Source organism: Psammomys obesus, unplaced genomic scaffold, assembly GCF_907164565.1.
Source record: "Psammomys obesus unplaced genomic scaffold, mPsaObe1.curated_primary_1811, whole genome shotgun sequence".
Taxonomy (NCBI): Eukaryota; Metazoa; Chordata; class Mammalia; order Rodentia; family Muridae; genus Psammomys; species Psammomys obesus.
The window spans coordinates 5,017,842-5,035,695 of record NW_026586550.1 but is presented as its reverse complement, the minus strand read 5'-3'; the positions used below and the strand labels follow the sequence as shown (position 1 = coordinate 5,035,695).

Below are 17,854 nucleotides of genomic sequence, written 5' to 3'. Positions count from 1 at the left end.
GTTATTTTATTTTGTTTGATTCAGGGCTTCATTATGTAGTTCAGGCTATATTCGAATTCCCTATTTTCTTGCTTCTGTCTCTGCCTCCCATTTTTGGAATTATAAGCTTGTGCCGCCTCTCCTCCACCTGCTATTAATTTCTTAACTTTATTCTAACATTCTTTAACTTTTTTTCATTTTTTTTCTTTATTAATTACACTTTATTCACTTTGTATCCCCCCTGTGGTTCCCTCCCTCCTTCCATCTCAATCCCTCCCTTCCTCCACCCTCTGCATGCATGCCCCTCCCAAAGTCCACTGATAGGGGCGGTCTTCTTTTCCTTCCTTCTGATTCTAGTCAATTAGGTCTTCTGTGGCCTGGTAATGCTGCTTCCCCCTCAGGGGGAGGTAATTAAAGAGCAGGCCAATCAGTTCATGTCAGAGACAGTCCCTGTTCCTATTACAATGGAACCCACTTGGATACTGAACTGCCATTCCTTAACTTTTAAGATGTAAATCTATAATAAAAATTTAATAATCGAAAGGTATGTAGTGAGTCAGAGGGTTGTTATGTCTTTTATGTTGTTATTGTTGTTTTCTTTTTTGCCTCTTTCAATTCTTATCTAATTTTCAATTATTTTTTCTCGGCAGAGCCTGATAAAGGGTATGAGCCAGTGGGTTGGTTTTAGTGTAGCATACAAATACACAGGGGTGGGCCCAGTTTCAGGGATGCTCATGAGAGAATGTTTGGTATCCATCTCTTCAGCTAGTTCAGGTGGGTGTGGTTGGGGGAGATGGGATGTGGGGACTTACAAAGCTGTTGGACTGTTTGCTGTTGACACCATTCGTCACCTAGGCACATGTTTCTTGGCCCTTTAGGTTTTTCCAGTGAAGGTGGTACCACAGCAGGGTCTGAGCCCAGATAAAGTAGCAAATTGAAAATAAGGAGAAGCCTACTTGTTTGAGTAGCCAGACAGAAGGGGACAATTGAGAAGACTACTCAGAAAAGGCAGCGTCTTGCAGGAAATCTTTGCACAGTTGCCCTGTTTGTAGCATTGTTATTGTTGCCACTTGGTCATGAGATGCTGCCATTTTTAAGATGTATCTTGATTTCTTAGGTAGCAAAGTTACCTTTTGCACATTGTATGTGATGAGAGCCTAAATTCTAGAAGACAAAGGGAAGAGTTGGCAATGAAGTGATAATTAAACGATTGCTTTCCCTGAAGTTTACAGGGCCTGTAAGTTTACAGAAGACTAGGGCCTGTAAATTGAAAGGCCTTTTTTGTTCTAGGCTGGACTGATGAGAAAAGATTCATGCCTAGTCATAGATTGTGACAATTTTGAAATATAAAGAGAAAAATTATAAGGATAAGAAGAAAACTGCAGAAGCTTCCAGATGGAAAGAAGAGGTACTTTATAAAGGAAGCAGGATCTCCTGGGTCCGGCCTTTGCTTCTGCGTACCAGAAGCTGCATGATGCATCAGGGAAAAGGACTGAAATTCTGGAGTTCTGCTCTTAGATCTTTCAAACCTGTGAAGAATTAGGACATTTATTAATATACACAGCTAAAGGTAGAATCTGTGATAAAGGCAGAGCATACTGCTTATTTTTACAGAGAAATTTGATGTAAGGATTGTTCATAGGGTATTTAAAAGTCAAAACAAAAGAAACAAAATTCTCCAATCCTCAGGCAGTTCTGTTTACCAGAGATACAAAGTGAGCCCCTCTAGTTAACTTCCTAGTAACTGTCTAAACTATAAAGAAATATCTAGCAATGAGCCTATTTGTTTCTTAATCTGTCTCAAATATGTGCTCAATATAAAGTTTCTGGAAGAGGCGTCTTATTTCCTTTCCTTCCACGTCAAGTCTTTTGAATCTGATGTATAGTCACTACATCCTAGTTTGAACTATTCTGGACTCCCTGGCCTTGCCTGAGGACTGTATGCAAATCACCTGAGGGTGGAACTGGCCTGAAGAGGTCCCTGCCTCTCAGCTAGTGTCTCTGAGAGAGGCCCATGATTTATGGAGGGGGCCAGTGGGTGCAACTAGTGACTCCAGAGTGACATTCAAGGAGGCCGATCTTGCAAGTTTGAATTAGCTAACCTGTGCTTCCAGGTGCTGAGGCAGGATAGGAGCAAAGCCACCAGGCAGGTCTTCCTTCAGCCTTGCAGTTGCCCTCTGCTGCTCCCTATTGGAGAGTCTACCATGACTCACCAGCACAGTACTAACAGTTCAGAAAGTCCCATCATGAGCTTGGAGGAGGGCTGGTAAGCTGAGAGTCACAGCTAAGCGCCCAACACAATAGTTCATCCTGAAAGAAGAGTAAGAAGGGGATGAGAGCAAAAACCCCTACTGAGAGGAAGAGAAGCACCTGTGAGGGTCAGCTAGTGGCTTGTGTAGAGTGTTCAGAATTGTTGACACTGAAGAGTAACCCTTGAACATGTAAAGGAGACCACGTAGAAACTGCATTTGAAAGCACTCAACTCTTAACAAGGAGTAGGATGGGGAAAGGAAAACGCTCACTGTTTGCTCTCACCTGGCTTGCTGGGCAAGCTTGATCAATTTTCAAACCGTAGGAAACAAACAAACAAACAAACGGACAAAAAGTCCAAAAACTCCTAGTATAGAGATTGGAGAGAGGTGATGATAAGAGTAGAAAAGCAGTGAAGGGGTGTTGGGTGTATGGCAGCTTGATGGAACCAGGAACCAGGGAACAAACAAGGCAATAGCAAGTAAATTTGATAACAAACAAAACAAAGTAGAAGAAAATAGGTTACTTTGGTTATTTTGTTAGAAAGTTGCTGAGCAGTTTCCCATGTGGAGACCAAGGCTGCTACATTATGGTTGCCTGTATGTGCAGCATGCACAGAGAGACTAAATTGTTTGTGTGCATATGCGCATGCACACACACCCCTCAGCTAAATATTATTTATACTGAATGAAGTTAAGACAGTGTAATGTGTTATAAATAAAGGTTACAAATTAATGGGTTAGCAAAGGTATACCAAAGAAGGAACTAGGAGGAAAGGTAAAGTCAAAGGTTCTCAGCACAAACCCAAAGAAGCAGCATAGTAACCTACCCAAGCATTTATAAACAATAGCATTAACCTTTTTGTGTCACTTATGGTGACTCAGCCTTAGAATCACATAGAAATCCACAGAATACTTGATTGAAAAACTGGGGAAGGGGCTTTGTGGGGCCATTCTCTTCCTACAGATGCTTGCTCTGGGCTGGCTGGGAGGCAGTTGTGGTCATGGATAACTTCCAGTTACCATTGTCAGCATCTAGTTTGGAGTGGAGTTTTCTTTTTGCATCATTTTGGAGCTTTGCAGACAATGTCCAACTTTGACAAATTTTTGTGCAAGTTAAAATTAGAAAAATTTAAAAAGAATATTCTTGTGAAAAGTAAGGTGTATTAGTCAGCTTCCATTCTATCACAGTTGCCTGGGGTAAAGAAAAGAGATTTATTTTGGCTCACAGTTTTGGAGGTTCTAGGTCATGATTGGTTAGCCTTTCTGTTTTGTGGAGACAGCACAGATGGGATTGTGACCAATAAGAGCTCTTTACTAACCATGCACCAGGAAGCCAAAGAGAGGGAAGAACAAGTGGCCTGCCCTACTTGCTTGAGGGTGTGATTTTCAGTGATCTAAAGGGCTGTCACTAGTTCCTGTCTTTTAGTGTTTTTACCGTCTGGGAACATGCTGTGGAGACCAAGCTTTTACTCTAAGGGCCTTTGGAGGACATACAGGGGCCAACTACAACAGAAAGAAACTGAGATTGATTGAAATAATTCATTGAGACATAGAGAGTCCTATAGATGTTCTCTTGATTCCTCTAGAACCAAGTCTCGTGACTAGATTGCATATCAGTCAGTTTTAAGGCAATCTCTGTCATTTTCCCTCTTTCTCTCTCACTATAAGTTTTGGTTTGATATACTTTCTCTTTGCCAGACATTCTCATTAGAATCCTACACTCAGTGTTGGTATGAAAACAGAAAGGCTCACACCTGACAAGTTTCTAGATCTGTACCTGACTCAAACTAGGCAGGATAAATGTCACTTCTGTCCATCATACATAGAGATATTTCATATGAATTTAGCAGAGCTATATTAATGTACATTCATCCACATATGGTTATTTTGTAATATTAATCCATACACATTTCTTTCCAGGATTTGAAATAGTTTGAGTTGAGTGCTAAGCTTGCTATATTTTTAATTTTGTAAAGTCTTATAACTGGAAAACTGTGTGCTTGTTCTGTCATTATTTTTAATAGTCTAATAATTAGTTCATTGAACTACCCAGCTCAGCTTTTCTGTCTAAAAGTGGATGATAAACAGAACTTCCAGTGCTACTTCAGCATGTTCCAACAAATATGATGCGTTAAAATGAGATTTATCTTTACTATTAAAAGTGACCTGTAGGGTTGCTGTCACTTGTTTCTCTTTCTGCTTCAGTCTTTTGGAGTCAACTACATTGCAGTATTTTGTAGATCTTGTCGGTGTGTAATAGTCAGTTCAATTTTAGATAAATCATTTAGTCAGATCACTTTATCTCTAACAATTGCACTTTTCCATTTATTCTCAACTATTATCTGAGGTTCTTATCCACTTTCTCCCAGAAGCCTTAAATATTAAAGTATAAAGTGATTTCCTAAGCTGGAGTTGTATAGAATTACTTATGTGTCTCCCTGTATAAAGACAAATTTGACTATGTGGGAATGACCAAATGAGCAGGATGCAGACTTATAGAAGTTCCAGGGTGTCAAGAACCAGACTACATTGGGCAGCCAGTGAAGTACAGTTGATGTTGGGAAAACACATGAAAAAGCACATTTTAAAATGTTTGATAGAAAAGGTCTGACTTCCTGTTCTTGACTGTGGAGGGAGGTGATACAGCAGAAACTAGTTTTAGTTGGGAGCATGTTGGCACCCATGTCTGCAAACCTAGGATCTCAGCTTGGTAGGCAAACAAGCTTCTTCATTTGCCTGAGGTCTATCCCAAGGTCTCACTAACTCCAGAGCCTGGCTTTGAACTCCTCCTGTAACCCAGGCAAGGCCTTAAGCTTCCCCCTCCCGGTGGCTGGGGTTACAGGTGCACTCCACCATGCTAGGAGGGAGATAGCTTTTCAGGGTGTTTAAGAGAGACAGCTTTGGAAACTGGACTCAGTGTGTTTGTGTTCTCGCCTCTAGTGTATTTCTTGTGTTTTTCTTTTGTTAAAAGTAGAGGGAGTAATGCCTCCCTCATAGAGCATGATGGAATTTGATATATAAAAAATGCCTTGCTAAAGTTACTTTTAAAATTCCCTTCCCACTTCCTTAAAATCTTTAAGTTCTTCAGAAGGCAATAAAGCTGGGTGATTTTTACCGTGGGACCATGTTATAGAGAACTGTGTTTTATACCAGATGTGTGAGTTGAATGTAATGAATAATTTTTCGAGTCTTATTTAAAAAGGACATGCAATAATATTCATTATAGGAGATTTGGCTGGTTTTTAGGAACTCATTTTGCTCCTGTATGTTAAGTCTCTCACCCAATTGGAGAGAAAAAGAGCTAAGTCGCTGGGGCTTGCGGTATAGGGCAGCACCAACTGGTTTGTTTCGTTAAGCTTGGGCAAGCTATCCAATTACTTAGAGCAAACAGGAAAAGTTTACACTAAACTCCTACTTCTTTGCTGAAAACTCTAGAGAATTTAAATGAGGAGAGATATGTATTTAAAAGAAGGAAATTTAAATGAAACTTAAATCAGTGGCTTAATGTAGAATAATATTAGACCAGGAGATCTGAAGTAATAAGTGAGAAATGCCAATAAATAGGAAGGGGCTGTATTTGTTCAGATGCTTGTTCTGTTTAGTTTTGTTTTGAGATAATTCTAAAATCATCAGAGACCCAAGTTAGTAATGAAAGCCTCATTTTTATCCCACAAATGGGGGCAAGTAATTGCCTTGCATTGTGACCTTGGACATGATTCCTCTGACCTTACAGCTCCAACTGTGGCCTTGCTGTTCCCTCATGTCCAGCTGGGTCCCTGATGGGGTGGGGTTGGGAGGTGGTGAGAAGAGAGGAGGTTGCAGGACAGCTGGGTTTCGAGGTGGTCAGTGAATTGAGTAAGGAACAGGGGTGGAAGCCAAGGGGATCAGTGAAGATGGTCCACAGGAAATAGGAGCTCCTGAGCAAGTAAAATGTTAAGTGATGTAAATGAGTGAGTGTAAGAGGTACTTACCTGAAGGGGGAAAAAAGAAAAACCTGTGTCAGTGAAAGTTTTTGGTGGGTAAGAATTGAGAAAGGATTCACAGAATTGAAAATATCCCAATATGGTGCCATCACTTTTAAAGGCATACCATATATCTGAAATTCTGCCTTCTAGAATAATTTAAAATAACACCCCCGCGCCCCCCCCCCCGACGTGATATTGAGCTTCTGTGATACTCTGAAGGCAGAACAGCATCTAAAGGAAATCTTTCTGTGTGTCTCTCAGCCTGGTGATGTTTTCTATGCCTAAGTCCCTTTCTCTTTACTCCTGTGGTTCCAACAGTGTCCTTCAGACATAAGCCAAATAGCAGTTCCCTTGTGCTGCACTATAGTAGTTGGGTTTTCTGAGTACTCACAGCACAGACATCTCTTAGGCAGTTATCATTGTTAAGCAGACGTAAGGAATTTATGAGGAAAGAAAAGTGATTTTTCTTATAATTAATTTGTACCAGTATGTCTTGATTCTCCAAGAGTCAGACTTTAGACATTGGTGTTTCCAAATGTTGGCACCCTGCTCTTGTCATTTGTTTAGTGTAGTATAGGTTGTGCCATATATGTACATTTAACAGATGTTTGAGCATCTATAATGGGTCAGGCAGCTGTAAATACTGAGTATGTAACATTGACAAAAATAGACCAAGTCCTTTCCATTTTTGAACTTACAGGAACATTCGAAAGAAGCCTGTGAAAAAGCAGGATTCCCCAGCTGCAAAACCTTTGCCTACAATCTGTCCTGCCTCCAAGATGTGCTAGGTCAGTGGAGTTGCCGAACTTGTGCAGTGGCCAATCAGTGAATGTTGCTAAGTTGAGGCCCATGCCATGAAAGGAAGTCCATGCTCAACACTGCCTAGATGGTTGGGTACCAGAGGTTGGATAGCTTGGAGATGCAGGATACAAAAAATAAGCCAATAAAATGATTCCTAATGACATTCTGCTATATTCATAGATCAGTGCCTAGTCCAGTGGCCATCAGAGAGGCTTCCTTCAGCAGCTGATAGGAGTAGATGCAGAAACCTACAGCCAAACATTAGGCCAAATTGGAGATCTCCATTGTGTCTCTCCTCTCAGATCTCGGGGAACCCCTTGGAAGAAGGGAAGGAAGGATTGTAGGAGCCAGAGGGGTTGAGGACACCAGGAGAACAGAAACCATAGAATCAACTAAGCAGGGCTCATGGGTCTGTGCTAGGTTTTCTGCAAGTTATGGTTGTTAGCTTGGTCTTTATGTGGGACTCCTAACTGGAAGAGGAGGTGTCCCTGACTCTTTGGCCTTCTTTTGGAAGCCTTTCCCTCGCTGGCTTTTCCTGCCCAGCCTTGATTTGAGATTTGTGGGTTGCCCTACTGTAACTTGTTATACTGAGTTCAGTTGACATCCCTGGGAGGCCTGCTCTTTTCTGAAGGGAAATGGAGGGGGAGTTCCAGGGAGGGGGTCGCTGGGAAGACTGTAGGGAGAGGAAACTGGTCAGGGTGTATTTAAGAATAAAAGAATAAAAAGGAAGGAAGGAAGGAAGAAAAGAGAAAAGAAACACAAACAAAAGAAAAAGCAGGATACTGGAGTCAGCAGCAGTTGCATAAGTTTTTGCCTCTAGAAGTTCTTGAAGAAAAGTTAAAGAATCAAGCAAAATTTCCTCTTGACAAGAGAGAGGTAGGAAGAGAGAAAGAGAGATTGAGAGAGAGGGAAGGAGGGAAAGACGAAGAGAGGGAGGTAGGGAGGGAGAGAGAGCTAGAAAGAGAAAACCAGAGAGAGGGAGGGAGGGCAGGAGGTGAGAAAGAGAGAGAGAGCGCTGAGAGCTCAACACCTGAGGCCAAAGCCACTATATACACATAGGTTTTCTTTGTAACAGAATGTTCTGCTTCTGTGTATTCCTATCCCTACAACGAAGGTATTACCGTTATTTCTTTGAGTTCTGACATTTGTCACTCTGTCCTAAATGCTTTGTTTATGTACAAGGTAGGCGTTAACACCAATCCACATAGCAGAGCTCAGGTTAGTGAGTGTAGGGTTGGTGGATCTCAAGACCACACCCAGAGCTTGTTTGTCTTCATACACAGCAGGACAGTAGGCACTGTTTTTTAAAAAATGTTGAAGACTTTCATATTTTTCTATGTTTGCTTCTTTGCTTTCACTTCCAGCAGTTTATGATTCTCTGAGTTAAGCCACTTATATCGTCATTTGTAATTAAACTTGTACTGTATTTGAGTAAATTCAGCTAGACAAATAGTCATTATTAAAACTGGCTACACCAAACTGAATGATCAAGTGTAGTTCTATAGATTCATAGTCCATGTTCATAATCAATGTCACCTTTGCATATAAAGCACATGCATGTATGTGTGCACATGTGAAATGCCTGTCACACTTTTAGGCATGTAGCAGATGATCCCTAAGTGATGGTAATGTTTTTTTATGCAAATATTAAATAGGCAACTTTTAAAAAATGTGCTACAGTATTCCCATTAAAGTGCTCTAAACGCATAGTTTTGTAATCTGGCTTAATAACATTAGCTGTTATCAGTGACTTCGTGTGGACCACTACATTTTTATGTTACTTCCCTTTGATATATCTCCAGTATGTATTTGTGTATCAAGTTGTAGCTTTCCAGCTATAGAATCAGACTCACCAGGGCGGAGACACATTAAAAGGCATTTTGCTAGATACTTTGCTTGGGGTTTCTGATGTCTAGATGTTCAATACTGCCCGGAAAGTTTTTGCTCCTGCTGCTGTGTGGAACTCACCCCAATTTCCTTAACTGGGGAGGCAGTGTGATCTGATAGTCAGTGGCTGATGCTATGATGTTTGTTCTTTTATTAAATATTTTAGAGATTTTTACTTTGCCTATACTTCATTGTACTTATGGCTTAGAAGGTCTTACAGTGGAAAAAGTTTATATTTATTTCCCCTCCCTCCCCCCCCCCCCCCCCCCCCCCCCCCCCCCCCCCCTCCCCTCCCCCCTCCCTTCCTTCCTTCCTTCCTTCCTTCCTTCCTTCCTTCCTTCCTTCCTTCCTTCCTAGATTTATTATTTATACAGTGTTTTGCCTGCGTGTATGCCAGCATGCCAGAAGAGATCACCAGATCTCATTACAGATGGTTGTGAGTCACTATGTGGTTGCTGGGAATTGAACTCAGGACCTCTGGAAGCGCTCTTAACCTCTGAGCCATCTCTCCAGCCCCTGTTATTTATTTATTTTTTCTTTAAGAAACAACTAAACATGTTTACCATCTAAGGGAAAGACATAATTTGGAATATATTTTATAAGATAGTTTTATCTGTTATAATTTATTTCTAAGGAATCTATAGTATCAGGATGGTGTGACAATTTAAAATAGTAATAAGAATTTTATGTTCTCTACTTCTTCTCAAGGGTCCTTTTGATAGGCTAGCACCAATTAAAATTTAGCACTCATCATTCACACTCAGAAAATTTCACTTAGAATAACATCAACATAACAATTTCACCTCCCTTTAAAGCATAGCTGACATCTTTGGAGATATGATGGTATAGAAGGGTTATTCTTTCAAAAGAGAAAAAATAATCAGAAAATCTTTGTCCATGAAAGTAGACTGAAATGATCTTTCATTTAGTGCTTCCGAGTACCTTTCTGTGCAATGCATTATGGCAAAATCCAGTGCCAAAGTCATTTATCTTTATCATATATGGGGGGTTTTTAGTAGATTGTAACTTAATATGGATCTAATTGTGTGACGAGGCTATGGATCACCTTAATGCAGTTGTAGGCTTTGTTCATAGAATTAGTAGTATGTAGATTCTGGCACCAATACACCGGCTTCTTGTTTCACTAGACCATGTCTGGAATGTAAGATTCTATTTGGAGGTAAGAGAGGTGAGAGCCTTCATTCCAGCAGCCTGGAGCCTCCTATTAAAGGCTCTGCTGTATTTGCATGACAATTTTTGAAGATGAAGTGATACACTGTATGGAGAGACTTCTTTTATGTGTTACTAGTTAACCTCTGCTTTAAAATAGGATTAAGAAACCTAGGGATCTCAACACCTTTCCACTACTGTGTCCTCCAAGCTTAACATTGTGCCTGATTCACATTCAATAAATGAGTCAGTTTTGAAAAGAAGAAGGTAAGCCTTCATATACTTGTCACAAAGGTGGCTTGATGGTTTTGGGCATGTGTACATGTGTATGCAGAGGCCAGAAATGTAGCTCAGCTATAGGTCTCAGGAGCATGGTCTGCCTTGGAGTTTGAGAGTGAGCCTCTCTCTGGGACCTAGGACTTGTTGGTGGACTAGGCTGGCCAGCCAGCAGCAGAGGGATCCTGGTGTCTCTGCTGGAGAGCCTATCCTCAGGTCCGCATGCTTGTGTGGCAAGGTCTTTATTCACTGGCAGGCCCAGTGATAGATTCTTAGGTAGGAAGTTTTCAGTTTTGCCTGAGGACTTTATTAAATTTGGATACTTTGTTACCTGAATCAATAGCTTCTCCTCTTTGAATTCTTTTGTTTTAAATGTGTGGGTGGAGGCTGCAGGGAGATTGCTTTTGTAGAAAGCTTTGGTGGATTATGGACCAAGATGATTTTAGCTTTTGGATTTATGGCTGTTGTGTTTCTGTCTTTTTGTTCAGTTATTTCATTTATCATAAAGTAATGTCAAGCAGCAAAGTGTTCTTTTTCTAACTAGGTTATTAAATAATCTAAAATAGTTTCAGTAGTTAAAATAATATCAAGACATTATTCCCTTGCTTGTCTTTTCAGCCTTAAGCAAGCCAGGGACCTAGAACGAGAGAGGGCTGCAGCCAACGAGCAGCTGACCAGAGCTATCCTGAGGGAAAGAATATCCAGCGAGGAAGAGCGCTTGAAGGCAAAGCATCTGGTGAGTCTCTTCTAAATTTACTAAAGATGCCTTGTCCTCCAGGGCATCATTGAGATTGGACAAAGCTAAGCTTGGTACCAGCTTTTAGTGTTGATAACAGTAATGGTCCCTTCACCAGGATTTTCTTGAGTTTCATATATTACAAGTAGCTGATAAAGTTTGGCTACCCAGGATGTTAAGGTGGTTAACTTAAGGAGTATTGAAGTCAAAACTACTACACAGTCATGTGCCCAGGCATTGCCCCTGGGGGATTTTGCTTGTTTGCTTTTCCTCCCTTGACTATATTGTCGCTGCAACACTGAAACAGGGGCCTGGCTTTCTTTTTCTTCTTGCTGGCCACTTGGAGATGCTTACCTGGGAAACCTGCAGGAAGGTGAGTCAAGCTTTATCTGTCACTCTCTAGACCTTAGAAAGAAGAAAATGTCAGCAATGTCCTTGGAAAAGTCTTTTAAAAGACCACCAGAAGTTTTTTCAGTAAAAATTTTCTTAATTTTAAAGACCTAATAGGTACTTTAAAATAAAAGGTCATTAGTAGAAAATGTGAGAGTCACCATACATCTTTTCTTGACATGACCATGGTTTACACTGGGGTTTGTTTCCTTCTGTAGTGTTTTTTTCAAGGTCTCTTATATATAACTGTGAATTTGGAGAAATGCTGTATATATGCAAATATATTTGTAGGCCACAGAACAGTTTTCTGAAATGTAGTTTCTCATGATGATTAGTATCTTCTGTATTCCTACCACTTATTAAATACAGTTTCCTTTGTCAGCCACAGCTGGAGCTTTTCTGTTTCTGGTTCTGGTTTTCTGGTCTTTCTCTATCTAGCTTGCACTGCTCAGTTCCTACTTCTTCCTAGAAATGCAGATCAAGGCCTTTAGTACTCGCTAGAACTTCACACTGTGTGTGTGGGGGGGCAGTAAGACAGAACACAGGGCCTTATGTGGAGGGTTTTGAATTTCATAATTCCTACCAGCAAGTGACTGAGAACTGCTAAAACTTGATGAGAAGACCCTCTCTGCTCTCTCCGCTAGTGTCTGTCTGTTTGTCTCTCTGTCATTCTGTCTTTCTGTCTCTGTCCTCTGTGTCTGCTTTGCAGTTGTCCCACACATTTGTGACTATTAGGAAGATTGACATCTTGTTATTTCACTTTCTTTTTAATGATTGAAGTTAATACTTATCTATGGTGATAGGGTACAGTGTGATAGGTTAGCTCATATATCCAGTGTACTGATCAAATTAACAGAGAGGTTTCCTTCCTGACTCATTTTGGTTTTTTCATTTTTTATTTTTTTGTGTGCTGAGAACCTTAGAATTCTCTTCTAGTTCTTTGTCAAATGTATAATTAATTGCTAACAAATTCTTCCTATTTTTTAAAACCTCTTATCATTTTCTTTAAAAAGTGGACCTATGACCAGGGGCAAATGGAGGAATGAAAAGGGAAGTCAGTTTATAAACTTATTTCTTAATCACTGGTGTGAGGTTCAGGCTGCACAGGGAAGAAGGTGATGACAGAGCGGATGTGATAGACCAGGGGGCAAATGCCAGTGGGCTGACTGTAGTCAGCACATTGCACCTGCTCTTAGAGTGGCACTAAGGGAACAAGAGGCTCAGGAGGGAAGCAGCTAGTTTAAAGGGTGGTCACCTCAGGCTTAGAAACAAAGCACAGAGCATCGCAGTTTTTGATTCCATCCACTGTCTGTTTAACCTGAAGCATATTTTGAAGGAGTGGAAAAAAAAATGTTAGGCCGGTTAGCTGAGGGGTCATTTTTCCTTCACAGTGAAGTCTTACAATCTGGAGGCTAAAGGAGGAGGAGAGGGCAGGGTTTACAGTGCTCATATTTCCGGAAGGTTCTGGGAACACTTCTGGTAAGCAGTTTTTCTGTCTCCTTCTTGGTCCTTTGTTCTCTGTCTCTGGTACATGCCTCTTTCAGTGGTTCTTTACTGGATGGACATTAACTGTCTTGTTCCCTCAGTTCCCCCAGTTTAAGATTTCATGAAAACACTCATTACCTATACACACGACGAGGCATTAAAGAGGAAAGGTTTTCATAAAAACAAACAAAGAATCTTGTAGAACCTAGAGGCAGCTTACATTTTGTGATGCTTTTGGATGGAACACTATGTTCAGCCTTCTCTGTTTGTCTTAATAATCTCCCTATTGCCCATTTTCACTTTTATTTTAACTACTCATGTGTAAGAGACTGAAGTGTATGTTCTCTTCGTAGCTTTTTTTTTTTTTCTGATGGTGGAGTTGTCCATATAGATGGCCAGTTACAGCACTCACAATTGCTGAATCTCACTGTTTATCACAATGTTGGCCAAATAGAGTCTTCAGAGCACTTAGGGAATAAGGAGGATTGATACAGTGGATGATGCTTGCTCAGAGGTTCTCATCCTGACTCAGATGTTCACAGATAAAAATTGGAGTGTGGCTACAGAAGCATAACTACTGTTATGTAATTTCTGATGTATTTGCTACATTTCTCCATTATTGCTGTTATTGCGGAAGACATACATATTCATTTGGTAAAGATCAGAAAATAAATCTGATTAAAAATTGACAAAAAAGTCACTGTCCACTGATAATTATTAAAATTCTGTTTGTGTGCATATACATGTAGATGTGTATGCTTACACATCTGTTTGTGTTTATGTATGTATGTGTATGCTCATGTGCATATCTTTGTGTGTTTTGGGGAGTGAGGTTGTGTGTGAAGTCAGACATCACCTTGAGTGTTGTTCCTCAGGTGTTGCTATCTTTTTATTTTGAAACAGGATCTCTCACTGGCCTAGAACTTTCAGTTGAGCTAGGTTAGCTGGCCAGCAGCTCCAGGGATGTACTCGTCAACACCTCTTCAGAGCTGAGACTATTAGTGTGAGCCACGGCTTTTTTCTTGTGTTCCAGATTGAAACGCAGGTCCACTTGATGCGCTTATCTTCCAACCCTAGATGAATTTGTTAAGTCATTCTTTCTGTGCAGTCCCTCATGGTTGTATGACAAGTCCAACCGCACTATTTCCTTACCCCAGTGCTCTGTTTTATCCAGTTTGTTTTCTGTTGAGTTTGTCTCTAACATTAATACATTAAGTTTGTCTAAGACATTTATGTATGAGTGTTTTTCTGAAGCAAATGACTTTTTATAGTCTTATAAAAATTTACACATTTGAAAAATGTTTAGACTGTATGCTAAAAGTTTTTATAATAATACATTTTTTGTATGTTCACTGCTTAATGACTTGAGTATATTTTAATGAGTTCTTCCCCCAATTATTAGAATGACATATTAAAGAAAATATAGAAAATTTGAGGAGGATAAGTATTAGTTAAGAGTGCTGACTGAAGACAGGAGGATTGTGAGCTCAGAGTCAGCTGGGCCACATTAGAAAGTTCTGTGGCAACCTGGGCTACCTAGTAAAAATGTCTTTCAGGAAATAAAAGAATACCCTAAAACATTGTTATAAAGCTGTCACATTGTGATTATAGAGTTATGAAATTGTCTTTGCCTCTCCCACCCATGTGTTCTATACAGGCCTTAAGGTCCTGACACCTTTGGAAACAGAATCCTGGTGTGGATTCTGTGCCTTCTCTTGCTATGTATATGCCAGGAATTGGATTTCTAGTACCACTGAGCCCCCCAAGCCCTGTTTTAGACTTTGGAGCATTTTGGATCTCACATTTTCAGATAGCCCCAGCCTATATTGTGAAATCCACCTACTCTTGTTTTTCCACTTTTTTTCTCAGCTCATCACTGTTTAGCATTGACTTTGTTTTCTTGGGTGTAAATGCTGGGCTTCTCTGTCAGTTGTCCTAGCAGCTTCTTCTGTTGGAACTCCCTGAAGAGCAGCGTCATGGTGGTCCTGCTGCTAAAATCTTAAAGGAGTTCCAATAAGACTTGTTTTAACTGGGAAGTTGATAAGCCTGGTCTAAAAGGGCTTTACCATTTTCTCTCTATTCTGCAAGAGTGGTGCCAGAATTTTAATTGGATTTTATTCAAAGGGTTGGAAGAGGCCACTTACTGGTGACTGTGCTTTCTGGGTTTGATTATGTCTTCTTACATACTTCTCACTGTACTTTGCTCATTTTTCCTCTCCCTGTGACCCACAGCTTTTCTCCTCTGTTTGCTGATTGGCTTCTTCATATAAAGTAGTATTTCCTCTGCTTTCAGGGTGCATGTGTGTTAAAATCTAGTTTCTGCATATGAGAATGAGCATATATTTTGTGAAGACATATCAGTCTTTAAAAATCAATCTTTTAAGGTTTAATTATCTTATCAATTCATACTCTTATAGTGCTGTGAGAATTCTTTTGAGGTTGTAGGATCTTGCCTTTTTCACATATTGCTATATCTGCATCCATTTAACAGCCACTTAAGTGCCTGTTTATGCTAGGCTCCAGAGGATAGTCAGAAGTTGATCTTGTTGACTGAATAGTTGAATGTGCTAAGGGCCCAGAAATAAGAGGAAAGGAAGTGAATTTTCTAGGAAAGAGAGACTCTTGAGGGATTTCCCTGAAGGTTGAGGGGTAGGGCTGTGTAGTGCCTTATGTTTTAGGCATGGGCCTCCATGCACAGGGATGGATGGGGACACAGCAGGTGTCACTGAAGGGGAGCACAGAGCCAGACGACTGCTGGATAAGGCAGCAATAGTCATCAGAGCATAGGTTCTGGAGGACATATAGGCCTGTTAAGAACTCTGTACTAGATACATAGGAGTGTGGGGTGGGTAGAAACTGGTTTTTCATAGCTCAGTGATATGTGGAGAGTAAAATAGAAGAGGACATGGCTGGTGCATAGAATCCGGGAGAAGGCCTCACATTCATGCACCAGAGAGTAGTGGTACCTGAATTGGAGCTTACAGGGCAGCAGAGTCAGGGGATGGAAGAAATAGTTTCTTTGGACTTTAGGTTTGAAGGATTGAAAGAAGAATCAAGACTAACTTTAGACCTGTGGATTTATGATGGTGAATGGGGATGCTTGTAGCAGGCTAACAACCTTTTTAATCATTGAAACCTAGATAGTAGAAGAAGAAAACTGTCTCCTGCAATTTGTCTTCTGACCTCTATGTTTGTGCTGTGGGGTGCACAAGTGTGCTTTCTCCCTTCTCACAATAAACATAATTCAACCAAAGTCTACAAAGTCTCTAGTATCACCATCTCTTTATCATTAGAAATGAAAAAAGATTAACAGCTAACTTTAAGTGTCCAGGATCAAGTGTACATGTTCAGTGTAACTTCACTGAAGAAGTAGGGAGAGTCCTGGCCTTTGTTCTGTTCTGGCTTTTGAGAGTACTTTTTTTCTACATTTATCGCCATCACACATTATTTACCCAACATGTCCTGTGTATAAGGTTCTGTTAATTGCAGCCAACGTGCGTCTGGCTGCCTTTCCTCCGAGTCCTCGTTGTAGTGTTTGTCGGGGAAGTCAAAGGTCATTCTTTTTTTTTTCTTTTAACTTTATAAATTCTCAATGTTCAAAAACAAAATTTTCATTTCTGCAAATTTAAGGGACTTTCACCACAATGTCACTTTTCATTACCCACCCTTTTTTTTAATGTGTGAAATGCAGCAGTGAAGTAATCAAGAAGAATTGATTAATTTTGTGCTGTATGCTTTTCAACTTTGTGTTTTCTGTGTGTTTCAAACTGTGACAGTTGAAACTTTATGTTAAAAGAGGAAAAAATTTTGAATTTGGGGTGTGAAAAAAAACGACTAAATTAAAGAATGGAATAAGAATACCACTCTTGTCTAGATGTGTCAGGGACTGCTCCAGGTGTGAGATGCAGCTCAACCCATGATTCTGATGCCACCAGTAAGGTTCTTACTGCAAAGTTCTGTGTAATAATAGAAGCTCAAGAGTGATCTCTTGATTAGCTAGGTAGATGAAGTTTCAGTGTAACACTGGTTATCCTGGGTTCTCTTATCGCGCACTTAAAGATAATTCAGAAACTCCTCTTCAGTTCTTTCTTTTTTCTTTTCTCCCCCTTCCCACCCTCTGTTTCTCTCTCTGGTGTAACCTAGATGTTTGATGACCTCGTTGATTGTTCTCTCCGTGGTCATTGTCTTTCCTAGTTATTGAGATTGTACTAGTTTGCCAGAAGTGAAGTCAATGATTTTGAGCTTTCAGAGACTGTTTAAATATACATTTCCACCCTGGTTTGATGGATTTGAGGCTGAAGTTACAGATATTTTCCCTAGGGTTATTGGTAAGAATAGGATTTGCAATCCACTCACACGTCCCTGGATTCCTAGGCTTTGCTCAGTTAATAGCTGATTGGTAACTTCAAAGGGCAGCCTCCCTGAAGAAGGTGAGAGCAGAGGCATGCTGTGTCTTTTTGCCTCCTGTGCATTTGGATTTAGCAGGCCAGCACAGTCTTCAAGACAAAGCACTCACTTTCTCTATTATCCTTTATGTTCGTTAGCACGTGTGGTTCAGCTGCCAGTGTGTTATGGTAGCATTATAATTGTCAGCTGGAATGTACACAACCATATGAAGAGACTGTTACCAAAAGTTCTTTGGAGTGGCAGGCAGCTGCAGCTCTCTTTGCTTTTACTGAGGAGATGAGAAGAGGTGTTTCAGCCTGCCAGCCTATCCTTTATGTGAATGAAGAGGTCTAATGTGTCACAGATCCAGGCTCTTGTTAAATGCTTAAACCTTATTCAGATGAGTATATATCTCTTCAGTCCACATCACTGAATTCCCTACTTCTCCAGGTAGGCAAAAATTACCTAGGATCTTATTACCAAATATCCTTGGGGAAACATATCATATTGATTGGATATCAACAGTA

At 40.4% G+C, this 17,854-nt stretch overlaps 1 protein-coding gene across 2 annotated transcripts in view; it reads left to right on the top strand.

Annotated features, from left to right (window-relative positions):
• Chchd3 (coiled-coil-helix-coiled-coil-helix domain containing 3) overlaps positions 1-17,854 on the top strand; it is a 260,092-nt gene that overhangs the window by 73,212 nt on the left and 169,026 nt on the right. For both annotated transcript variants that reach the window (XM_055602161.1, XM_055602160.1), the window contains exon 4: positions 10,949-11,066. In XM_055602161.1, the coding sequence (XP_055458136.1) occupies positions 10,949-11,066 (118 nt within the window). The remainder of the gene's footprint in view (positions 1-10,948; positions 11,067-17,854) is intronic.